At 42.4% G+C, this 26,899-nt stretch overlaps 1 protein-coding gene across 2 annotated transcripts; it reads left to right on the top strand.

The window, feature by feature from the left end:
* The first annotated feature begins 800 nt into the window (after positions 1 to 800).
* uxs1 (UDP-glucuronate decarboxylase 1) lies at positions 801 to 26,898 on the top strand. 2 transcript variants are annotated; one of them, XM_060039344.1, is made up of 15 exons: positions 801 to 1,539; positions 3,127 to 3,154; positions 3,260 to 3,308; positions 4,276 to 4,319; positions 5,193 to 5,253; positions 6,038 to 6,218; positions 9,270 to 9,374; positions 13,651 to 13,710; positions 14,371 to 14,492; positions 19,302 to 19,421; positions 19,932 to 19,975; positions 20,788 to 20,848; positions 21,140 to 21,197; positions 22,013 to 22,116; positions 25,968 to 26,898. In XM_060039344.1, exons 1-15 carry the CDS (start codon positions 1,452 to 1,454, stop codon positions 26,097 to 26,099), a joined length of 1,257 nt encoding a protein of 418 aa, XP_059895327.1. In that variant the 5' UTR covers positions 801 to 1,451; the 3' UTR covers positions 26,100 to 26,898. The 2 variants fall into 2 exon arrangements, with proteins under 2 accessions (XP_059895327.1, XP_059895326.1); XM_060039343.1 differs by having other exon boundaries at positions 802 to 1,539; positions 21,998 to 22,116.
* The last annotated feature ends 1 nt before the right edge of the window (position 26,899 follows it).

Genomic DNA, 26,899 nt, shown 5'->3' with positions numbered 1-26,899 from the left:
TCAGGTTTCTTCCATGCCATAAAGGGGGACCCCAGATCTTTGCGCTATATAGCTGCCACTCTGCTTGTCAGGCGAGGTCAACCCAAAGAACCCTTCCCTAAATTGTCCTAATATTTGATTAATGCAGTGCATGATTAAATGCTGAATATTGTTTTTTAAGCTAAATAAAATATCGTTATTTTTTGTTGTTCAACATTACATGATAGTTAGGATACTACTCATAGAACCCTTGGACAAGAATCCTGCAACCCCTACCCCATAATGGTATTGTAGCCTATAACTCAATTTACCACTAGAATGACTAAATGACTAAACAGTCAATATACAGGTATAAACCTTTAAAATATGATAGCAATACAGTAACGGCTCTGGTCTTGGATTTAACACAGATTATGAATCTTCACATTTATATCCACAATAACGTTTTTGTCTTTCATTATGGATGATTTCAATATTAATCAATTAAACATTTACATTTTTTAGGAACGCAACATGATGTCAACGTTTATAAATGCGTTTAGTCTCAGATGGGCCAGTGCAATGTGGTAGTTTTCCTAAATCCGAGTCTTCTATTTATGAATGAACCATTGTGCCTGAGGTGGATGAACCCGAGATTTGAAGTTATGTCTGAATGTGTTGAATGGCTTGACTTTTACTAATCTGTTATTTACATTAATTATCAATCGCATGTTTTGGATATATATGCGATGTCAACAAATAGTGTTAGAAGTCGAATTAAACATTTTAATGACTAAATGGGATATTGAGGATTATTATTATCAAAAGTTAAAAAGCAGTCCTTTTAATCAATCCAAGAATTGTCGTTCATCGATCAAACGCGTCGGGCAAACAGTGAAGAACAACCCGAGTTTGTGCTTTAATGCAAGACTGAGTAGTTATTTATTTAATCACTTCGAGTTTTACTTCAGTGAAATTGCTGCTGTCATATCGTTCCCTGACTGGATATTAATACGGGCTGAAGAGGCGGTGTGTTTGTATAAACTAGCCAGCCTCCTGGAGCTAAAGGCTAACCTGAGACGATGCACTTTCGGTACATTATACCGTCTGTTACCCCAACCGGACTACGCTGTTAAAGTGTGTTGACCGTGCGGCATATAAGGACTTCAATCAGGTCACTTAATAGCCGTAATTCGTATTATTCTACAGTAGCACACACAGTGCTGGCGATAAGACAGAGCTACTAGTGTCGGGCTAGCCACGTATGACTGGGAAGTGTTGACGTAGCAGCTTGCTAACCAACTTGCTTGCCGAGCCGTCCGACTACTCTCTCAGAACAATGCACTGCGTTGCCAAAACATGATATTTTAGGGTAGCCTATTATTTGACCTGCCGTCTGGTATGTCTGGTGACGACCGAAAACATGGACAGTCTTGAGTTAAAGTGCAGTGGTAGTGTTGTTGTTGCGAGTCCCATGTTGCATTGAGCAGATAATGAATCGGATAGTGTGGGTGATCTCAGGGATAAACAGGAGAATGATGAAGCTGCTGGTTGCCCTCGCGTTGATCGCCTACATAGCCTGTAAGTACACATCCATGAAAATGATCCAACAACCCACACAGGCGCAGTGTATGTGTCGAGATACTCGCAACCTAGTCGAGATTATTATAAAGTTGCCTGTTGTTTCATCTTGTATCAAGGCGGTGAAGTTACGTCTTTGCCATCTGACAGAACTGAAGGTGGACCATGTTATTGACAGTATCACAGTAGCTTTCGTCTTAACATTTCTCCAGGGCGAAGCTTAATGATCAATAACGTATACACTATTAGCTGCTATGCTGAAAACAGCCACCTTAGTCAAATCATACTTGGTATGCAGAGTATGAACAGCGTACATGTTGAGGACCCAAGTTACTCTCCACAATTTATTTTAAGAGTGATTTAAAATCAAAAGCTAATTGAATTAGTTTGAAGTGAATGGAGCATTACCATAGTTTGTGATAGTATTTATGAAAAAGGTAATTTGTTTGTATTATGCAGTGGTTGTGGGCGAGGTCAGGACCAGACCTGATTGTATTGTCTACGGAAACAATAATGTTTTTCTCAGCGATGAGGCATGACCTGGTTTTTGGCTTTCAGGGACAAAAACACTAGACAAAACGCATTTTCTCTGTTTATTTTCGTTAATGTTTATTTTATACACAGACTTCAGACTTGCCCTCCCTTAGCTTCAGGATGTTCTTAGGTATCGTCATGGTGACGTCTTGCAGTTAAGATACAAGCGGTATCTTAGTGGTACAATATATTAGCCTATATATTTGATGCAGGTATATCATTATTTTGTGTGAAGAAAAGTCTTTACTGGTCAGTAAAGGGTAAACAAAAGTTTGCTGACCGAGAGGCCCAATCAAAGCAGATTCTTCATGACTGTCGAGAAGGAAGATGTATACAAGTCTCTTATTGCAATTCTTATCAAGTCTCGCTGAATATTCAATGTCAACGACCTCCTTAAAAATTTGACTGATAATCTCAATGGGACTATCCTTGTTTAATTAAGGTTTAGTGAAAATAAATCAGAACAATGTACCAAAGGTCCTTGCTGGATTTCCCTCAATAGATTGCAAATGACAATCATGCCTGTTATGTTACCATGGATTGACGAAACAAAACCAACTGTAGGGATGCAAACAATTATTGGCAGAGGTTTATTGTGGTTTATTGCAGAGAGACCAGTATTGTAAAACCTTCTGGTCACAGTTGAGATCATTGTTGCCTGATGACCTAGGTAGACATGAGTTCAGTGTTTTCTGGGCACTCCTAAGTCAGGGCACGTTCAAATTGAGGGCAATCTTTCAATAGGCAGTCCCCATTGCCCCGCAGAGGAAGCAATACTTGAAATGCAAGAAATACCAAAAAGTCGAACAAATAATACACAACTAGCAATATGTTGTGCAATAGAAATGATCTTTTAATATACAAAATGTCCCGAATTAGATCTTTCTGTAGCCTAGCATGTAATTGTCAATGTTGCCCATACACAATACATTAGATATATCTATAGAAAGCTCGCACGTATGCACGCACACAATTTCGTCATGATATGAGTTCATGATCTTTCTTTCTGCAATTTTTGAAACCGTCCTACCATTTTTCTTTTCTCTGTTCCAGCTGTCTGGGGAACGTATACGAACATGAGGTATGAGTTTTTCAGGGCAACAAAAATTCTGGTGAATTCCTCATTTTGTCGTGTTTTTTTCTTACAGTGTTTGTGTACTTATATTCCCCTAACTCGGTATCCTAGATCGATACAGGAACTCAGCGAGATGAAGATTGAGCAAAGAATAGATGAAGTAAGTTGTACTTTTTGGGTTACTTTATGTATTGACTGCATTGCCAGGTAATTATGAGTCTCTTTTATTAGTTTGTTGCTGAAATTCAACTGTTTCCTGGCCATTTATGATTACTCGTTATTCACTAAGCACATAATATTTGCATCATGAAAATCCAGCAACAATTGACCTTGAACTCATACCAGTTAATGGGTTGAAGGCAAAAGGTGTTTCACATACTTTTGATCCACAATCTGAGTGTAAAATTGTATAGCAATCAACAGTTCGCAGATGAAAGGGATTATGATAAGTGGGTATGCATTCTTTAATACATCCCTGTTTGGGAGATTCATTTTTTAATCTGATTCCTTGTTTGATTACCAAAAGTAGGCTTTCACTTTTTCAGAGAAGTTGGTATCCAAAACTAAACTGTAGCGATACAATTACACACGGTCATGTTTATCCAAAGTAACCTTTATTCACATTACGCAGTGCAAGTAAACACTGGCTTGTCGCGCTTACTTCTATCAAGATTTATGATCAAGACATAACTGATAGCAATAATTATGGTCTTTTGACTGTCGTTTCACGCTATTGATGCAATAAGAGGACTTCGATGTCGAGAAAAGTAAAAAAGCTATTGCATATATCCTACATCATGTACAGTGAGTGACCGCGGGGACTATGACAAAGATAGCTGATTGGGATTGGTTCAACAGATTTATATGCAGGCTAGAGCCATCAAACATTTACCTTTTGTGCGATAACTTTTTATGTCTCTTTACCTTGTAACTTAAATGTTGTGGCATTAAATGTTCCCTATATATCTTTCAATTTTTATGAAGGTTGCATAATAATTTTGAGATCATGTCTGAAATGAAAAGTGTATGAGGCTTTTAATGAGGCACAACACGGAGCTGATGCACGATCCACCTGATTTGTTCTGACTTGCTGTGCCCTTGTTCTGTCAAACCCTCCTCACCTGTAGGCTGTAGCTCCCCTCAGAGAGAAGATTCATGACCTTGAGCTTAGGTAAGCGTTTTTTTACACACACACACACGCAGGTATTAATACTCGTTGTGAATACACGTTCAGGGATTGGACTCTACAAACTCGCCCCCTATGAAGTATACCCTGTGACTTGCTGTTTGTTAAAAGTCGTCGATGCTGTGTCATATTCTGCACAGCAGTAGGTGGGTGTGTTTATGATCCAACTTGAAACTGTACTAAGCTCCTAAAAACTCTTATTTCCACATCATTCAGATTCAATAGTCATTGTCTAAAACCTCTTGACTTTACAGAATGAAAAGTTTTTTACTAAGGATTTAATTGTATCCCCTTTATGTTTATCAATCAATATCACTGGATCCCAAAGTAAATGCTTCCAATGCATCTTTCCTGACAGCTGACCAAACAGTAGCATGTCTGGTATGCTGCCTGGAGGATTGGCAACTTGTATTTGCTTCTTTATTCCATAAGATTGTCACATTCTGAGCAAATGTCTAGCAAGATCCTTTTTGTCTGTGTGCCAATGCTCGCACCATGTCACTAATGATTTTGGCTGCTGTGGTTGGACTTTGTGTTAGCTTTGTGTTGGCTTTGCCTGCTCACTTGTAGATCTGTGGATTTTCTTAATTTAATAATAGACAGCAGTAGTAAGCTACGATTTTATTATGTTAAGCCTAGAAGCAAATTGTCGAACGACAAACATCTTTCAACAATATTGAGGCTTTCATTATGGAGCTATCATTTGTTATAACATTTTGACACGCGTGTCTGAAACATGTATGTGTGAGAACATGACGTTCGATAATTGTTCTAAATTGTATTACGCAAGTTGTCAGTAGATCGTTTTGGTTGGTTTCTTTTTTCTGATGTTAAAACTGTTAACCTCTTCTTTAACAGTTTTACCCAGAAATATCCTCCTGTCAAATTCCTCTCAGAAAAGGATCGGAAGAGGATTTTGGTACGTTGAAAACTGCACTCATCTTTCTCCACCTCTTTCCTCTTCATTCATCAGGGCACTTGTATTCACTCCTGTTTGCCCTTGCTCTCCTCTCAGTGCAGACCTTCCACAGCCATCCCATAATATTTTCCTTGTTTTCTCAGCCTTCCGTTTTTTTTTAGAATCCTACAAAATACTTGGAAAAGCATTTCCAAAAGTTAAAGGATGATCCAAAATAACAAATACTTATTAAAAATAAGAATAAGAAATACCTCTTCATTATTAGTTAGACACACAAAGAAGAATAGACACAAACAAATACATTGAAACACAACAGCGTTAGATAATTTAAGCAGTGATGATTGTTCTTTAGTGTTATGTTTGGGTTTCATTCAAGGTTACATTGTGATGTAAGAAACATTTGAAAAGGATGCTGTGAAAAGAAAACTCCAAGTAAATGAAAGTAAAAAAAACAGCAGTAAATAGAGAGTAATGGTGTCTGTAAAGTTTAAAATCAACACCACTCAAGTCAATGGAGATCAATCTGAATGCCATACCGGTGGTAAACCTTTCTCGTCAAACGTGTTCCAAAACAACACTTCCCTCCAGAGGGAGTTGCACATTGTTCTGGCTAAACCTACTGATTACCGACCATTTTTCTTCATTCTGTACCGTTTCTCCCTTCCTTCAAAATGAACCAAACTCAGCCCAGCTCAATCAACCAATCAGCCATCAGCCGAGGCCGCCGTTGACGAATGCACCGGCCGCGACTCACGGTTCGCGTTTTTTTTCTCCCCGTCCCCAGATCACGGGCGGCGCCGGCTTCGTGGGCTCCCACCTCACTGACAAGCTGATGATGGACGGCCACGAGGTGACCGTGGTGGACAACTTCTTCACGGGCAGGAAGAGGAACGTGGAGCACTGGATCGGCCACGAGAACTTTGAGCTCATCAACCACGACGTGGTGGAGCCTCTGTACATCGAAGGTGAGGAGAGACGGCGTCGGGGCGCGTCGCACTTATTTCATGTTTTTATTTTTTGATTTATGGTTGGCGGACCTGAAATGTCGATTGGTCCGGGGGGTTTGCTTTAGTTGGAAAAACATGATGAGGACCGTGATGGGATGATTACTGTTATCTCTTTGACGAATGCCGGGAATGATAAATAAGTGCATGGCTTTGCAGGGGTGTGTTGGGAGACGCAAATTAAAATGTGTCTTTGTAAATATTTAGATATTTCTGTCCAGATGGCCCCTTTTTTTGTTTCAAATCCTTCTCCATCAATTTTGTTTGGCAATAATCAGTTAGTGGTTATAACAACAGTCAAGGCTATCTGTTGTGAAGTAAGGTTAGGTAGCAACTAACTCGTTAGCTTTGAGAAATTCACTAGGTTCCTACGTGTTGATTTGCTTTCGCTGTCTTACCCTGACAACCACTATCCATAGGCCTAGTTTTTCACTGACATTATTTTCCTTGTGCGCACACCAAACATGATGAGTGGAATTAATTTCAATATCTCAAAAGGGAGACACACTTGCTGAGAATATATATATTTTTTTCATTTTTCTGAGGTATATTATATATCCCAGTATCACAAATGCATTGCACATGGCAGGCTCAAAAATAGTTTACGTTAAATATTCAAACAAATGCTTGGCCAGTAGTTTCTTCCACTCAGGTAAAAAGACAACATTAAAAGTTATTTGGAGTAATAACTAATATTTTTGGTATATTGTCTTCAATGAGTTTACTCAGTATCCGTCATATATTCTAAAAGATTGGTAGGAAAGCCCCAACCTTAATGCAGCTTATTTAACTTGACTATCCTGGTCAAGGGAAAGGGGTTATATTGATATTAGGATCGTGCACATGATAATCCAAGCCGTTATTTAGTGATAATAGGCCGAGGTGACTGAAAATATTCTTCGACATCATGACAAAGGGCTGATGGTGGCAAGGTGTTGGTGGGAGCGTGGAGCTCTACCTGGAAGTGGTTGACGGAGATAGGGTTACAATTCTCAAACACTAAATAGCATCCTCGGTGTGTTTGATTTGTGGATGCTTGCTCTGGAAAGTCGTTGGTTTTGATGATCGCTTCCGAGAGCGGGTTAGTCTTCCAGGACACCAACAGTATGACGCTACGGTGTGTGGCTTTGTCGAGCTCCGTCTGAGCAGCGGTTTATTTTAATGTCCAAGTGAGGGTTTGCTTCTCAGTGTAATGTCATGGTGTATGCCGCATATCATATACACGTCGCTCATTATAACACTCGATCACAACAACGGTTCTAAAAAAGGCACACAAAGTTGCCGTTAGGTCGTAACACACCCCCCCCCTCCACATTTCCTAGAATCTCAGCTCAAAACACATATCTTTTTTAATTACAGTGTTTGAATTCCCGCTGATACAGTGGGTCCTCTGGCTCTTTCAGATGCACCCCATAAGTATTCACAGCACAAAGGGGAAGATACACAGGCTCACAGGGGGAAGGGAGGAGCACGGAACACCTTGTATTGTTTGTCCGTATCGGGCGTCACTGAACAAGATATTCTGTCAACCATTCTTAGTATTTTATGCAAACGTAAAACATTGCCCGAGACTTTAACTGCTGGTAGATCTTTTCTAGGTAGGACACCTGAACGAGTGTGGTTAGATTATAGAATTATGCAAAGGAAAGTAAGGAAACTCTTTTCTAAAGACGGTGCAACTCTATTTCATTGTATTGTGTGTTCGTTGTATGGGCTGATAAACTCCCCCACCGGCACAATAAATTGCCCATCTTTCATCCCGATCAGTGGGCTACATGTATCTTTGTCTGATAGTGGCGGCCGGAAAAACATCCTGTGTTTTCCTTGGTCTCCACACACTTTTCTTTACCACATAGAGGAGATTCTCCTCGCCCCCTGTGCTGTTCCGATCCACTTTGTTGTCTGTTGGCACTTCTGGGGTGCGACCAGCTCTCTCTCCCTTGATGAAGTGAAACCGCAGGAGTGCTGTCTGCGGCTCTTTGTCCTTATAGTCCAGAGAACGAAGGAATGGTGAAATGCATTAATGAACAAAGACCCTTTGTAGCGTTTGCATTTCAGCAAATAGAACAAAGCAGCGACGAGTACGGCCTGACAGAATCCTTTTAACCAGCGTGTGTGATGGCTGCTGTTGGCATGTGTTTTTTTCGACTTATTTTGGATCATCCTTTAACTTAGTATTTTCTAGGATTCTAGACCTGTCGAATGTGCTATTCTTAGGAAGAAACGTGATTGGATGGTGCCACTGCCATTGCACAAAGGCGTTATCAAAGTGGTTATCAAGCAAACAATAAGGACATTTATTAAAAGCAATACATAACATCGCAAATTGCACAAAAAAGACAAACCTTCAGCCGCAGGCAAGCAATGCTGTGGTATCATTCATTCTGCACCCCCATCTTCCCAATTAAATTTCCCATTGTTACACATGCACAATTTAACCAACACGGTGATGTGACAATTAAAGAGGAGGTAGTCTACATGTGTTCTGGAAAAATACTTTTGCTCCGTTGGTTCCAGACGACCACTTTTATGAGTGAGTGGCCTTTATTGGCAGTTGGACTGTGCTGAAATGGTTGAGGATGTTGGCGGGGAAAGGGGTATGAGGTCGTGAAGAGGTCGATAGTGTGTACAGTTTGAAAGAGTCTGCGTTAGGGGATTAAAGGGGTATGTATGGCTACCGGTTGATTAGGGAATCAGGGAGACGGCGATGAATGGGTGCAAGGCAACCGGGAAAGGTGGAAGGGTTATGATGTAGGAAAATGGGTCTGATGGTAATGGCCTTAGAAATCAAGGGGTAGGAGAACTGTTCAATGGCTAGTGGGGTGGAAGGTGTATAGAAATTGAATCTCTGAAATAGTGTGTGTGTGTGTGTGTGTGTGTGTGTGTGTGTGTGTGTGTGTGTGTGTGTGTGTGTGTGTGTGTGTGTGTGTGTGTGTGTGTGTGTGTGTGTGTGTGTGTGTGTGTTTGTGTGTGATCACCCCATGCAATCCTTACCCTGTGTTTTATCAACAGTGGATCAGATCTACCACCTGGCATCTCCAGCCTCTCCGCCAAACTACATGTACAACCCCATCAAGACCTTGAAGACAAACACGATAGGAACTCTCAACATGCTTGGTAAGTCCTTCCACGTCACTATGCTAGCACCAGATGGGCAGAAACCATCCTGCAGCACACCCAACAATCAGTGTGGCTGCGCGCATTCATGTTCAGTACGTTGTCTGTTATCTGAAGTCGATAAATAATTTGTATTTTTTTTCAAGGGAATTTACCGGTGCTGTCGTGTCAGCTTTGTGGCTTTAAAGGTCCCATGACATGCTATTTTATGTATTCTTTAATATAGGTATTAGTGGGCAACTAACACAGTATTCAAAGACGTTCCCGAAATTCAGCCGTGGTGCAGAGTTACAGCCACTCCGAGCCAGTCGCACATTGAGCTTCCCCCAAATGCGCGGTTTTGGTGTCTGTAGCTATAATGCAAATGAGGAGGAGCGAGGCGGGTCAAGGAGGAGGGTGGGGGTGTGGCCCTGAGCAGCTTGCAGCCACGGTACCATGCGCTCTGTTTACAGTGGATGTATCGCAATGGCGAGGCGCACACAGCCTTTAGCCGTGTTCTGTAAATATTCTAGAACACACGGGAGTCCTGGAGCTCTATATCTAAATATTATCATCTAGCCTACATAGATATCTATATCATATAATATATATTATCACGGCCAAAAGCTGTGTGAGCCGATATTATGAATCTCAAACGACCGTGTTGGGTTCTCCGACTTTCCTGGTTCTTCAACGTCCTCATCAATGTGAAGTAGACTGAACCGCGACAAGGAGGAGAAAGGGATCGTTGCCGGGCAGCGCTTAGGCACCTCCGCCTCCGGCGGTGGTCCCTCAGCGGGTCTCAAGCTGGAGACATTCGCCGCCAACAATCCCTTTCTCCTCCATGTCGTGGTTCATGTTCTTGAGGGAGTCAAAGCCAACGTTCCTTCCCCCCAATTCATTCTCAACCTTGGCTGAGATAACCCCCAATACGAGTCTCGTTGTTACCAGAGACGAGAGTCCGACAGAACGGTTATCCAAATTACAAGGAAGTGTACAGTCCTGGAGCTCTATATCTAAATAATATCATATAATACATAGAAATCTATATCATTTAATTAGGGATCGACCGATACCGATTTTTTAGGGCCAATACGATACCGATATTTTTTCCTCAGCCTTAGCCGATACGCCGATACCGATTTTCTTGAGCCGATTTCTTTTATTTATTTTTTAATGGAACATTTATTGAACTTCAATATAAAAAACAATATTTAACAAATAGTAAAAACAGGTGAAGTAGAACAAGTAAGAACAAGTAGATGAACAATATTTGACAAATATTAAAAACAGGTGAGGTAGAACAAGTGAAAAAAAAAAAAAAACGCGAAAATCAGCCGCGTATCGGCAGATACCGATGCACGTAAAAACCGCGAATATCGGCCGATAATATCGGCCGACCGATATATCGGTCGATCCCTACATTTAATACATATTATCACGGCCAAAAGCTGTGTGCGCCTCCAGACGATATAATGAATCACAAACGACTTTGTCGGGTTCTGCGACGTCTCTGGTTCTTCCACTTTCACATCAACCTGAAGTCGACTGAACCGCGCGCTGCCTGCTGCCGGCTGCCCACTGCCGGGCGATGGTGCTTCGCGGCATGACGCAGTTCATGTACTTCAGCCAGTGAAAGCCAAAGTTCCTTACCCCCAATTCCTTCCCAACCATGGCTGAGATAACCCCCAATACGAGTCTCGTTATACAAGACACGTCAAAGAACCGACAAGAAACACTTGGGTTACAGTGTGTGTACACACACACACACACACACACACACACACACACACACACACACACACACACACACACACACACACACACACACACGTGGCGCTCGCACCGTCGAGTCTCATTGGCGGGCCAACGTCTCTGGGCGGGCCAGGCAGAGTAAGGGGAGGAGCTGAGATTCCTGATGACGTCATGAATACAGACATTCCAAATCAGCGCATTTGAGCCTCCATTTTTTCAAAGGCGAGCAGAACAGCTAGTGCTCGTTTTACACCAAACGCAAGTTTTAGCCATTGGGGGACCATAGGCAGGCTAGGGGAACTCATATTTATGTTAGAAAACCTCATCAAGTGAGATTTTCATGTCATGGGACCTTTAAGGCTGCAGCCTCCTGTGCCTTTCTTCATTCATCTAGTAGAGGTGCTTTTCCTGGCCACAGCAATCATTAAAATATATCCTCAAGCACAGCCGTTTCGGGGTTTAGACCTGCTGTGTTTTGGGACAGATTTAGGTTGGTTGTGCGTCCTTGAGATTGCACCAATCGCCAGTGCAGAAAAGCTTTTTATCATGAGCTGTGGACGTTGTATACCTGCCATCCTGATGCAATTTCTTTGTGCAGTTGACACATGTTTGGTTGACATTAAGAAAAGGACTGCAGTGTTTCCATTTCAAGGGCGTCTATGTGCTACGACCTCAACTTGTTTCCAACCCGCACACCCTCGCCCTCACTCATTACGACATCATGCTTCAATCAAATGTGATGTTTCCTTGCCATTTTCACGGCTACAATACTAGCAGGGTATATGTATGGCAAGGGGGGGGCGGGGCTCACTACTCTCAGCAGTGGCCAAGGACAATGCAACATCCTATGGTTGTCATGGGAACAATTCCTAGCCAGGCAAGATATCGAATCCTGCAATTACCTCGAATGGGAGCGCCAGGAATGACGGTGATGACTTTTGTGTGGAGAAGACGGTAGGTCTATATGTTGTGGAGGGTCATGCATCCATGGCAGTGTTGATGGCCAGCATGATGACCGACAGTTCATTCACATGGGTGCCATTAAGGTTGATTACTTCATTGAAAGGCCCATGATTTTCTGGTCCATTGAGACGCTGACATGTAGGCATCAGAGCTTTTATGGTGCAATTCGGCTTTATTGATTGTATCCTAAAATGTGTGTTCCTGGCTGATTCAATAGTCCCCGTTAACCTCTGTCCATTTTGATATAAGGAGGATTATGTGTTTGTTGCATTACGCACATGTAACTATTTGATGTGTTTTTTTTAACACATAAAAGCCTACTTCAGCTTACTTTTAGTTGAATGAGCCAAAAAACGTCTCAAACAATGACCTGTACTCCATGATGTATTACCCTTGGAGGATTCGTCAAAGTGTTTAACGTAATCCTTATGAGAAACTTCAATGGTCATTTACTGAGAAAGTACAACATCGTTATAATTGTTGTCATTTTTCTGTTGATATGCTTAAAATAAAAAGAGCAGACAATCAGGCTACACAATTAACACATTCGACCAGCAAATGGCAGATATATTTGAGCATTGGTAAAATGTAATCTTTTTGGTAAATTTTTCAATTCTTACGAGGGGCAATGTTTGATTGTTATTGTATAACCGATATCATGAATGGAATTCTAGATTATTATTTCTGATTCTATTCTTGTCCAGAGTCCATTAGTATCCCCAACATTACTGTGGGCCCCTCAAATATCACAAATGTAATTGTTGATGTCGGATATGGAAAATAACAATTCCACCAGTCACAATTATATTGATGGTAAATGGCCAAAACTCATTCACCATTTTATTATGATGTGCATGTATTTACCTGTATGTCAATTGTGGCACCCATTGCACTCCTGACCATCCCTGGAAGAAGGGATCCCCTACTATTCGTTTCTTCTCAAGATTTCTTCCTTGCTAATTTCAAGGGAGTTTTTTCTTGCCCGTGTGGGGGCTTGGGTAAAGGGGGGTGTCATGAATATTTGGCCTGTTAAGCCCTTTGAGACTGTAATGGTGATTAAGGGCTATATAAATACAATTGAATTGAATTATTGCTACATGTGGACTTTCAATCGTAGATATTTTTATTTGGGTTTTTTTCTCGTGAAAAAGGAAATACTTGTATCTATAATTCAGTTATAGATCTCTGTAATTCAGTTTTGACAGTTTTATCCGAAACAGACCAAATAATAATGTTAAAATGAACAGAATGAACAAAAATCGCCATTGGAAGCCTTTAGCATAGGAGAGGATGCTTCCCAATACTCGTCAACCGGATCCAGCAAGAGTGACCAAAACAAAAGCCTCTCTTAGTCATTGACTCTGATTTTATGGATCTGTTTGACCAACACTGGGCCCCGCCCATGCGTGGGAATCAGCTGCTGCCCATCCAAGGCCAGACCTGCAAAAGTCAAAGTTGTACATGGGGATTTTCTCACGATGCCAACTTGAATGCGTGCCTTCACATTCCGTGTCTAGCTCTAAACCATCGGGTTTGTTCAGCTCTGTGTGCAGACTCCTCTCCCTACTGTCTCCTTCAGGGCTGGCGAAGCGCGTGGGAGCGAGGCTCTTGCTGGCCTCCACGTCCGAGGTGTATGGAGGTAACGCACGCACCCCCCCCCCCCCCCCCCCCCCCCCCCGCTACCTCTGACTGTTTTTATCACAGTTAACATATCAAAGAGCATAAAAGTGCTGATTGTGGTAGTGAATATTGCAGATGGAGGCATATCTAATCCTGTCCTATAGAAATACTAATGACTTGATGAACTCCTCGCTGGGGATTCCAGCGCTAAATAACGACCCCTTCATCCACCTCATGAGCTCTGCGTGTAAAATATAAAGCCGTCGCAATTAGCATACAGTCATTGAATACAAGATACAGCTTCAATGGCTGTATTTAATTTATGTCACAGATCTTTGAAGTGAAGTAATAATATATTACATAAATTAATCATACATACTGTATACCTGCACAATGCACGTGAAAGAAAAATTGGAGGCGGTGTCGTGCTAATGAGTGCACAGAGGATAATGTGAAGTGCCGGGCATCTGTAGTTATGGTCTGCCAGACTATGTTCATCACTTTTGTGAGTTTAAGTTTGTGTAGGTGACCTTGCGTGGCAAAATGTTCCCAGTCAATCTTAGCGATCAACGCCACCGCTTTTAATTCACCCGTGTGCGATATATCCTCTTTGCCTGGAATCAAACCAAACCCCCCCCCCCTAGCTAAACCTGTGCTCCATGCGCCTTGTTTTCTTCAGACCCGGAGGTCCACCCCCAGAACGAGGAGTACTGGGGGCACGTCAACCCCATCGGGCCCCGGGCGTGCTACGACGAGGGCAAGCGGGTGGCGGAGACCATGTGCTACGCCTACATGAAACAGGTACGCCCGCGGCCTCGTCCGGCAAGACGAGTCCTTTTAATTGTTTTGGTCAAACCTGCACTATGTCAGTTTTCCAATCAAACTTTGTGTGTGTGTGTGTGTGTGTGTGTGTGTGTGTGTGTGTGTGTGTGTGTGTGTGTGTGTGTGTGTGTGTGTGTGTGTGTGTGTGTGTGTGTGTGTGTGTGTGTGTGTGTGTGTGTGTGTGTGTGTGTGTGTGTGTGTGGTGTCTTAGCTTTCTTGTTGTATAAGGGGATTGGTTTTACCTAGACATGATAAGTGCTTGGCACTTTCTATGAATATCTTTACTGTACTGACTGATAAATGTGCTTATTGTAAGTCGCTAAGGATAAAAGCGTCTGCTAAATGGCCTGATGTAGTTGCAAGAGTAAACTAAATAAAACCATTCATAGAGAAAAATAGTTTTATTTAGGCAGAATGGCCGTTAAACCTTTTGGGTTTTCAACTTTTTCAGTGGAGCCTATGGCCTCCGTTTAAAGCTATACGTACCGTAGAATACAAGCCACCTGCTGCTACCCACAACAGGTTGTTTCTAATGTTGTCTTCCTATTTAGTTTGCTGTGTTGGTTTATTTGATGTGTGAGGTGTGTATGTGTGCACATGAATACGATTCCCAAAGAAAGGTTTGCGCTGGAAGATAGTAAACATTGTACATTTCAATTTCGGTAATGGAGTAATTCCTGTAACAGTTACCGCTTGCCTCTGTATATCCCTGCATGGGTTTATCAAATAGATTCAGCTTCGGGTGCCTGGGGTGAATATAAATATTAGTATTGATAAGAATGCATTTTATTTAATGGTCTGGCACCTTTCCTGGTCTGGCACCATCCCAAAGGGCTTTGGCAATGCAGTACAACTAAATGACAAATAAAACACAGCAGACGAGATGGCTAAATGAAAAGCGTATCTGAACAAACATGCCTTGAGTCTGAGGAGGGCCCTTTAGGGGTCTAGGATGGAGTTTTACTCTTCTTAACACTGAGGATTGAATGTAGGAGCCACTGAAAAGGTTTTGTGTGATTTCTAGAAAGATTTCTGAAGCTCATTTTAATTTCCGTTTTGGCTAGGCCTTTGAATGTGAACAGCAGTATGGTGGAATGTTTGATGCAGGATAGGTTTATATTTGCACAATAACAAACGGTCAGTTGTATTCATTGTATTTACAGAGCGAGTGGGGGATATTGTTCACCTATGTTACTGACGCGGTTTCGGGTCCACGTTGTGATGAAACTCGAGGTCACTTGTTTTTACATGCATTGTACATTTCCTATGCATTAATATACGAGTAGAATTGAAACGTATCCACATGAATCTGGCCTTGTTTATTGGAGGGGAAACTGCATTATTTCAAAAGATGTAAACTATTTAGTGAAGCCTTCAACGTGAAACGATGAATTAAAGTATGTTTTGTGAATTTAGAATGCATAAAGGATTCCTAGAGGTGAAGTAATTATCACTAATAATGGACTAGATAGTCATTACCACAGAGTTCGGAAGATACCTTTCAACCTCACCTGGTTTATATAGAAAATACATTGTCAACGTTTGTTTTCAAATGCAGATAACGTGCATGTATGCGAGTATGCTTTAATAACAACATGGTTCTCAAAACTGCTGTAGTTTCTGTACATTTTGTGTGTTTCACAACTTGTTAATGCTCTCTCAGAGAAAGTGAGGCAGCAAGAAACTCTGAGGAGAGGCTCATTGTGTATCTAAAGGTACATTAGGTGCCTGCTGGGTGACTTAGTCGTGTTGTTCTAGTATCAGCAGCCACTATCCCTCAGTGCAGGCCAAACAACCATCGTTCATGATGATTGATGGAGTTGTAGTCGTGATAGATCCAATGCCTCGACAAATATTTAAACCGGACTAATTTATCCCAAATTCAGTGTTGATATGAAAAACAAAAGTGGGTATTAGTGCATTTTTTATTTCACACGCTGACCTACATCATCACACACACAAACACAAATAAATATGAGTTGCACAGCACTATGTTTGTGTTCTGCCATCCCCCTGCATCCTCTGAACATATTCCCACTGTGGGGATTTGTCCTTTCTGCCGCCCTGACATACGCGAGCCTTTGATGATCAGATGTGATTGTTGTCTCACGGCTTTCATTTAAGCTGATGATATTTCTTTATCTTGTGTTGCTTTCCGTTTCTTCGAGATATCTCGGCACCCGTCCCCGCACCTCCAGTTTTTCGCCCCTGGTAGAAATGCGATGAAAGTAGCACCTCAGATATCCAGCTGTCTGGCAGGTCGGACGTGGGCTGAGGTATCACAAATAAGATCTCTGTTTAATTGAAATTCATTGACATTTAAAATGTGATAAGTCAAGGCTAGGCGTCTCAACAGATGGAAAAAATATGCCTGCCATTTGCTTCAGACAGCATGGGAGTCACTACCAACATAAATCGGCATGCTTTCAAAATGTTTTTTAAATTGCCCCTTACTTCATCCCATATGGGATCTAGTTTATTTTACTTGTTAATAACAAACGAGTAAAAACATCTACAATGAAAGGCATGCTTCCCAAATGCCACTATTCAGCTTGTTGAGATTGGCATTGTTTCTCATGGCATGTTTCCATGCATGCACACACGAGTGCAATGAGATGCACACAAAGTCCTCAGATCCACTGATTACCATACGGGGTTATGTGTGTGTGTGTGTGTGTGTGTGTGTGTGAGCGACCAACCAACCATTCTACCCATTTGGAGATCCTCCACTGTCTGTTATGCCCACCCCCACCCCCACACTCTCAGACATTTGGCAAAGGTGCAAATTTGCATTTTTTGATACGCTGTTCCTATTTTTACATTGCAAAAGGCTCCTATCATCCTTTTCATGGTTATCGAGGTGTGTATGTTTACACACGAGCCCCATAGGTGAGGCATAAGCTGACCAAGAAGGCCAGTATAAGCTATTGCACACAACATTTTGCTGTAGTGTTGGGAATGGCTGGAGGTTGTTAAACATGCAACAACTAATCTGCATTTAAAATGTGGCCCACTTCATCATGCTGTCCCCATTGTGTCCTTGCCTTGCCTCACTATGTCTTAGGCTCCTTCGTTGAGGTTTCTCTCGTAGGCTATTAAAGTCGTGTGTAGACTGCACGCTATGCAAATGAATACCGCCTTAAACCATGTTGATGATTATGGGCTGTCCGTTGTCCAGAGAGGCCTGGTGAGTGGTGCTGGTGAGTGGTGTACCAGGGTTCGTACGGTCATGAAAAACCTGGAAAAGTCATGGAATTTTAAAATGGTTATTTCCAGGCCTGGAAAAGTGCTGGAAAAAAATAAAGTCCCAAAAGTTTTGGAAAAGTCATGGACATTTTTTTATTCATATTTTCTTGTCGTTCATTTACGCTGAGTTTTAAATCATGAATATGCCTTTAAATGAAATACGCTCAAAGTATAAACAGGCACGCGCTGAAACTAAAACATATGCAACTGAAACGTTTGTTGGCCATAGCAACAGTATCTGAGGGTAGCCAAAATTATTCAAAATGCCAGGGAAGTGTAGGTTCAGCAATGCTTGGTTGCGAAATGAGAAATATATCTCATGGGTTTCATCCGACAAAGACCCGGGCCGAGCTAAATGTAGGTTATGTGGTGACAAAACGTTTGACATATCTAACATGGGAGAGGCGGCATTAACGAGCCATGCGAAAGGCACTAAACACCAGAGCGCTGCTGCTAGCAGAGCTAAGTATGCGTGTGACCCCCCTTATCTGTGATGTTGTTTTATAAAGCTGTTTAAATGTGAGAGTTAGTTGCCAACTGTTCTGTTACATTTTGCACTAGAAAAGGGAAATCAATGTTTGCACTAGCTGGATGCTTCTGCATACTAAAGCTCTTATTGATGTCAGTGCTGTGAATGCAACCAGAGTATATTTATAAATGTTCATTCTTTAAATCAAACTATTGTCTCTCAATCATTTGTGTCATTTAATGTATACAGTATGCCTCCGAATTCCCATTGTTAGTTTTAATACTACATTTTATCACTTTTGCACGTTAACACCGAGATTTCACAAAATGTTTGGTCATGGAAATTTGGTTTAAAGTCATGGAAAAGTCATGGAAAAGTCATGGAAATCCATTGGTCCAAAAGTGTATGAACCCTGGTGTACTGTGGAGGCTGTCATGTTTTTGTGTGGCTTGCGTTACTAATAAGGGGGCAGGATAGTGAACCGGTCGATGGCGTTCGGCTCCCAACCCGAAGGGTACGGGTTTGATCCCCAATGTACAAAAGATCCATGCTAGAACAGGTCCCAGCAAACTATGAATTTATATACTGATATACAATTGGCTCAAATGAGTTTTCATATCACAATTTTGCACCTTTTCCTGCCATCATGCCCGATCAAGCATCATCTCATACAATAGCTAGCAAGCCACTGTCGATCTGTTAAAATTCTGTTCAAGTATTATAAATGCATTGGATGGGGACTGAATCCCTGTGTTTATTTAAAGTATGTGTAGGGAAAAGCAGGAAAATGATAACGAGAAAGATAGATTGCCGCTGCTGAATTGAATAACTTGAACTCTTTTATTGCTGCAATAATTACCTTCTATACAACAGGAATAGTAGGAGCTTTATGAAGGAGGCTTTTCTTAAATCTAATGGAAACTGGGTTAATGAGTATTTCTTGGGGTTAATTATATACTTAATTCGTTTCTGGTCATTCATCTTGCTTGTCAGGTTTTTGTTTTGATTGGTACATACACTGTTAGTTTCTGTTTTTATTTTAATCAGTGTGTGTGTGTGTGTGGGCCCCCCAGGAAGGTGTGGAGGTGAGGGTGGCCCGGATTTTCAACACATTTGGCTCCAGGATGCACATGAACGACGGCCGAGTTGTCAGCAACTTCATCCTTCAAGCGCTCCAGGGGGAACCGCTCACGGTAGGTCTTTATTACAATAGGCCGTTTATTAGCGCCCAATGGGGTTGTGCCAGAGCTAACCAGCACTCAGCTAAAGCTGTCCATCTTAATGAGAAGACGATCCCTGATATCAGAAAGCACGCAGCAGGTCTATATAGTTAGGTCATACTATAACCCAAAAATGTAGCTACTTGTTATTCATTCAAAGGCAACATTTGCTTATCTATTCTCAACAAAAAAAGTACATTCGATTGCATTCAACTTTGCCATTGCACAGATTTCAAGTACTGAGACAACAAAATTCAGTATAGCATCTCACCAAAAGTGCAAAAAAAAAGCAGTAAAGTGCAGAGTATGTACAAAAGGATATTGGAATACATGATCAATAACCTGTATGCCGTATGAGCGCTATTGCCAGTAGAACCGTGGTTAGGAAGATGTCAAGACCTGTACGTTGCGATGGATGCAGTAGAAGACTGTATCCACCAGACTGGACAGATGTTAGTAGTCATCCATCCTCTGTGTTTACAGGTGTATGGTTCAGGACTGCAGACCAGAGCCTTCCAGTATGTAAGGTAATTACATCACTTACCACTGCTGCGTGTTGTAGGGCGATCGGATGTACCTGGCTTAGGAGGGTACTCTTAACCCTGCATCTACACTTGGGAATTGGCTGGGCATTGTTTCCCCATGAGGCTCTCCTGTAAGGGCCCCTTCTCCCCCTGCCTTGCTCCCATCTAATGGGTCTTTCAACACATGCTGCTGATTGGGGTCCTGGTATGTTGATGGTCAGAGCAGTCCTTTGTGTTCAGCCATTCTTTATCATTCTAATCGCCTTGCCATCATCACGTTAAGGCGAGTCCTTTTGTGTTCAGCGGTTTTATTATCACCCTAATCACGTGCAAAGATGTCTGAAAAGCCGAGCTGCATTCAGGTCCTGTCCTTTAGGGGGCAACGATGATAAGGGTCTGCTCGAAGGTGTCTCACACAAACACCTGACAATTTACAGCGTGAGAAATCCATTTTCTCACACTTTTTAATGGCTCTCTCTCGCTCGCTCTCTCTAAAAAAGTGTTTCTCTGCAATCATTCCCTTTTGCGTTTATCTCTGGCACACAGTGTGCCTGTTCGGTCAATGCCCCGCCATTAGAGTCTGTTTGTTTCTGTGCCTGTTGAGATGAGTGGTGGAGATGGTTTGGTTTGCTTTTGGTTTGGTTAAAGTCATACGATTCATGTGTGTAATGAATGGCCGTGAATGTGTGTGTTTCAATGATTGAACACTCAAAAGATTCAAACGTTTCCACCTGACTGCCTGGAGATGCAGGAGTCCCAAAGAGCCTAGGGGGATGGGAGGTGCTAACCCAGCCGTCTCTCTCCGTCTCTCCCAGTGACCTGGTGAATGGCCTGGTGCTCCTGATGAACAGTAACATCAGCAGTCCAGTCAACCTGGTGAGAGACATACACACACACACACATGCACGCGCGCACACGCACACCTGATGGAATATGTTCATTAATCAATTTTATATTTTATATTATATTTGTGCATTCAACACAGAAAGAAAATTCACAACTGATTAATGGATGATATTAATTATGAAATAGGTACATTTGGCCTTCTTTCCCATTTAGATATCTTGGCTAGCGCATGTTTTTTTCTCATTGATTGTTTCATTAATTTGTGAGTCTGACTGGTGTGGCTGTGCCGATAACGAGAAGCTGTGTGGTTTATTTAATCAGGGAAACCCAGAGGAGCACACCATCCTGGAGTTTGCCCAGCTCATCAAGAGCCTTGTGGGTAAGCAGTTCCGTTGTAGGCCAGTACCATTGTCTTGAATCTGAGAACTCAACGAAGGAGTCCCAAGACATGGGTCAACATGCGTGTAAAGGCAGAGCGAGGCGAGGGAAGGACACAATGGGAACAGCATGATTAAGTTGGCCACGTTTCAAATGCAGAGTGGTTGTCGCATGTTTAACCCTGACTGATGGGGGTAAAGCAGGTTGTTTTGTGGGAGATAGGAGGACAGTTGTTTGGAGATTGCCCGTTTCAGTGTTTTAGAATTGAATGATGGAAGAGCTATCAGTCTGTAATTCCGGAAGTCAGTGATGTCAAGGGTTGGTTGATTCTAGCAGTCTTGGAGGACGCTGGAATAGGGCCTGAAGGGAGGGATTAGGATTAGATGAGGGTGGTGAGGAATGGCAGAATGTTGTTCAAGACGGCCTGGAGGAGTGGGGAGGGGATCGTGTCAGGTCAGGTGTTTGCGTGGTTAGACGCTATTATTCTGCAGAAATCTGAAGAGGAGAGAGGAATTCTGGGCGATGACAGAGCTGTGGATATGGGGAGGGGGGGGTGGAGGAAGGGGTAAAGTAGGTTACAAAGTCATCAGCTGTCAGGGGGGAAGGAAGGGGAGGGGATGAGGAGGGAAGAGAATATGGAAAATAGATTCCTGGGATTGGGGGCAGAGGAGTAGATTTTGGTCCGTCATAAGGCTTTAGTATCCCTCTTATTGTTTTGCTTATGGACGAGGCGTTGATCTGTTTTGTAGATATCGATGTTGTCTTGACTAACGTTTGTGTTCCCAATTTTTGGCTTACAAGAACGTGTGTCCACAGTGAGCCACAGTCAGATCCAGTTCCTTCCTGAGGCCCAGGATGACCCCCAGAGACGCCGGCCAGACATCCGCAAAGCTAAGATGATGCTGGGTTGGGAGCCCGTGGTATGTGAGCCCCTTCCCCCTCCAAGCTAAAGGGCTTGACCGCACATGACTTTAAAGTGCCAGCAAACCCGAAAATCTTGTTTAGTTTGGTTTTAAACAGAGGTGGGGGTAAGTCACTCATGTGCAAGTCACAAGCAAGTCTCAAGCCATAACCTTCAAGTCTCAAGCAAGTCCCAAGGCACTGTGGTGAGAATCAAGCAAGTCACAAGTCAAGTCATTGCTCAGGTCAAGCAAGTCACAAGTCAAGTCATACAAAAATCTGATGATCTAACCCAGTTTCCACATTTAAAAATCGGTAAAGAGAGTTGTTCATAAGTTGAGTTTTATTTCAACATTAACAATAACAATGTCTTAACATTAACAATAACTGAAACTATTCAAAACATTCCAAAACCTTTATGTGAATAGTTTGAAAATGTTTTTATGATAATTTCCTCCAACCTATTCACAGAATCAAATAGAACCTCTAGGTGGCTGTATACGAGAACAGTTCAAGTCAATCACTCAATCGCCCTACATGTTGTAGACTATTATTTGCAACACATGGCATCAGACATGAAAAAAAAAGAATATTTCAAAAGTAATATCACATACTAACATACTGTAGGAAGGGGAAATAGTCATACACAAGCCTGAAAGCTGGTAGCGATCTTGCTGCCTCGCAACATACATCGACTTACAGTGCATTGCATTTGCAAAAAATTTAATTTGACAGTACTTTGTCACTGAGTTGTGAATGATGGGGTCACATTATCACCCCACCATGGCTGAACACACGTTCAACAGGTGCACTTGATGCAGGGACTGCCGTAACTCTTACCTCCACCTTGAACAAAGAGGGGAGGGTGCAGGGCCGCTGCTGGCCGTTTCGGTGCCCTACGAGAACGGGGGGGGGGGAGAGGAGAGCCCCTTTTTCTAAATTAGGTAAAAACATCTAATTTGCCGAAATTGACAATTAAGAACAAACAACGGTGGGCCTCTTCATAACTAATTGAATGTTTTATTTTTATTTTTTTATTTTTACATTTATTTTTACACGCCTGTTCATGGCCAAAAACTGAAGGCAGCTCTGTCCATCACAAATGTCCAGGTAGTGGTACAACTGAATTTGGGGACTGGAACTTGAACCCTCTGAATTTTTTTGCGGTATGCTGAGATCAGCCCAGTCTGACGCTCTGGCTCTGACGGTGTAATTTTTTGCTTGAAAATTACTTGAAATCCTTATCATAACCCACTTACAGCCACTGAGTTAGAAGTACTGACATGAAAATTAAACAAGTCAATCATCTGTGGAACGGGCAGGGCTCGAAAAACTCCAGCCAATGATTTTCAGAACCACCGACTGGCATTGGACAGTAAGTACGTCAATCAAACGGTCGTACTGCACTCCCCCTCCCCCGCTCCCCGCGAGTCAAGTCATGTGACTCGAGTCCCCCATGCTTGGTTTTAAGGGTGTTGGAATTTCTTCTATGCTCTTAAACATGGTAATCTTTCCAATTGTGTCGTCGCTTAGTTTCAGAAGAAATCAACCTAAACTAAAATCGCATTATTCCTACCACACGACGATGCACATAGTGTCCCTCATCGGTGACTCGTCTGGTGTGCGATTGATGTAACACTCAAACCAAGGTCTTTCGATTGTGTCATACACAGTGGAGGCTTCTCCATTGAGGAGAGGGAGGAATTAATGCCCTTAAATATGACTACTTTAATGCCTTTGAATATATAATGTTCGTTTCCCTGGGTAAAGGGACATTAGCACCCCCTATCGCCTATTGACAATTACTTCAGGGAGGAAGGTCCTCCCTGAGCCTCCGTTGACTCCCATTCATTTCCCTGAAAGTCCTGGCGGCCGGTGAATACCATGGGTTTCAATGGGAGAGAGGAGGAAAGTCCTACTCTGAGTGGGTGTGACCTTAAAGGGACACTGTGTAATATTTAAAGTCATTTATTACCTCAAATCAACGTATTCATTCATAAATAAGTCCTCATTGGTGTAAAATTATCTCTGCCAAAAATCTCACTTATCCTCCTGAGCGAAGAATAATTAATATGTAGTTACATAGGACGGGTAGGCTTCATGGAGGCTTCAATGTTCTTCCGGTCTATGAACTGCCGAGAGGGACAAAAAGCACTACGTGGTACAGGAAATGCAAACGCGTTTTCACTCTGAGCCAGTGTGAATGATGACTGAAATAATTCACTATCTTGCTTGAGGAATAATTACTCATACATCATTAGCTTACACCAATGATTCAATGCAGTTTGAATTTTGTTTGAAAGAACGAACCTCATCATCACTCGAATGACTCGATGAGGTAGTATTGGATGTCATGACACAGCTTCTTGGCACATACTGCCCACCGTAGTTTTTGAACAAACGAGCACTATTAGCTTCAATGCAATATACAATTGTAACACTAGATGGGAGTAATTTTTACACAGTGTCCCTTTAAGGCGTCTGATTCGCGCAAAAATCTATTCGTGCTGAGTTATGAACCAATAAGCAGGATCCCTGGCTGGTGAGCAGTGTTGCCGGATTGGGCAGATTTCCCACCCAATTGGGCCACCTTTAATCACGTTAGGCTGGAAAAATTATCATTGGCCGGGAAATCTGCCCAATCTGGCAACGCTGTCGATAACAAACCCGCTCTGCCTGCATTGCCACTCAGTCTAAGAGACGCAAAGCAGGTGAAATCATCTGAAGGATAACGAGATCTAACATTTGCGAATAATGTTCACAATGGAAACATTGGAAACAGGACATTGTTCATGTTTAATTACATAAAGCATTCCATTCATTGAGTTACAGTGCTAAGTTAGCGACCAAAGAAAAAGGTAGACCACTTCGCAAAATCACCAAAAGTAATGGTAACGTCAGTGTTGTGGGTGCTACATGGTTTGCTAGGTACTCATGGCTTACTCATTGCTGGGCCTGTTTGCTAATGAATAATGGCAAATCTCCAACGTGGGCTATTCATGGTTACACTGATGTGAATAATCTTGATAGGGCAACCAAACGCCACGACAACTGTCAAGTTCACGTTGGTGCTGCTATGTGACTTTCCTAGCTAGGCAGCATGCCTATAGATCAGGTTGTTTGAAATAATGATCTCGTTCTTTTACTAGTTTGTTACTCTGACCGTTCTGTTTGATATTGTGGAAAGGGTGAATGATTCAGAGCATGATGCATTTTAAATGTCACATCACTTTTGGTCTTGTCTTTTCTTAGAACAATTGTAACTGAAAATAAACATAGCTAAATTACAACCAATAACTCCAGTCATTGAGGGCAAAAATAGGCCCAGCTTTTTTTATTAAGTTTTTAAAATCAAGAGTAAGCCCGATTTGGCGAATGGGCATTGCATCCTTTCCTTCTGTCCTTGTAGTCCATTTCAAAGCCATGCTGCCCACCAGCTTTCAAATTACAGTGATGCCACTGGTGGCTTTGTATCAATTGTATTCACATAACTATCCCTCCCTACTATTTTGTAGTTCACCGAAACACCCTGATACAACTTGAGTCTCACATTCTTATGCCGCCATACACCAACAGTGCAAGCAGGCCAATGGCAACCAAGCGACAAGCGCGCAGTCCTTCCTCACTTTAAAAACCGCCAGCCGCCACTGATGGTTGGACACAGGCCACCACAGGTGTCCCATGACTACAAGGTCTACACGGCGTCTCATCATTAGGAAGAACAGTGGTACACAGTAGGGGTAAACTGGGCTTCATCATTTTACCAATCTGACTCTGCAACGCCCAAAACATGAACCGTAGGGTCTCATAGTTCATTCTATGGCTAGTCCTCGCAATACAAATTAAGGGAGTGTTCTGTTTGTTTGGCCAGGTACCGTTGGAGGAGGGATTGAATAAAACCATCCAGTACTTCAGCAGAGAGCTGGAGCACCAGGCCAACAACCAGTACATCCCCAAGCCCAAGGCGGCGCGGATGAAGAAGGGACGCCCCAGACATAACTGAGGTCCGACTTCCAACGTGAAGCGACCGCTGGTGTGGACACCGAAACGTCTCTCTTGTAGGACCTCTTTGGGTAGACTTCTCCATGGACATGACATTGTGTTGTGCACTCCTGAATTGAATGAATAAAGAAAGGGTTGTGTGTTCGTGCGTGCAGGTAAGGAACTCTTTCTCATTCCTGGAAAAAACAAGAGTGAAAATAGACTTGAAGACGGTGTTTCAACATGGCCGTTGCTGCACTTGCTGAGTGAAGGACTTCCCCCAGGGAGTATCCGGGGCAGGTTGGACATGGCTAACGGGGGCTCTGAGAGAAAGGAGGACGTTGAAGGACGAGGACTAGCCATTCGTTCAAAATTTGCCATTTTCTTTTTTTAAATTTATGCTTTTGGATGGCGTTTTTTGATTGCTATTTAAAAGAAGCTTTTGCTGAAGTGAGAGAAGTGGAGTAGTGTTTACGCTTGCAGGGTGTTTGTGTTTCGTGTTTTTGTTCTTATTTAAATGTCTCCCCCCGGGATGGACTGGCTGATAGTGGCTTCAATGAATCGCCCTGTGGATTTACTGGTCTGCCGTCGTTCAATGGGGGCGGCCCCATCTGTTCCTCTGTGGATATCATAAAGCTTGCTGTATCGCGCTGGTTACGTCTCACTTCTGCTACGGAACACAGCGCAGGGACTGGGCTGTTTCCGAACCATCTTCTGTTTCAATGCTTCCTTCTTCTACTTTGTGAAAGCTCTGTGGATATGTGAATCGTGTACTATCTTTTCAGGTGGAGATGCTATTTTAATAAACATTTTCAATATTTG

Source organism: Gadus macrocephalus, chromosome 20 (assembly GCF_031168955.1).
Source record: "Gadus macrocephalus chromosome 20, ASM3116895v1".
Lineage (NCBI taxonomy): Eukaryota > Metazoa > Chordata > Actinopteri > Gadiformes > Gadidae > Gadus > Gadus macrocephalus.
The sequence above is the reverse complement of the archived record's forward strand: the minus strand, read 5'-3'. Positions and strand labels throughout refer to the sequence as shown.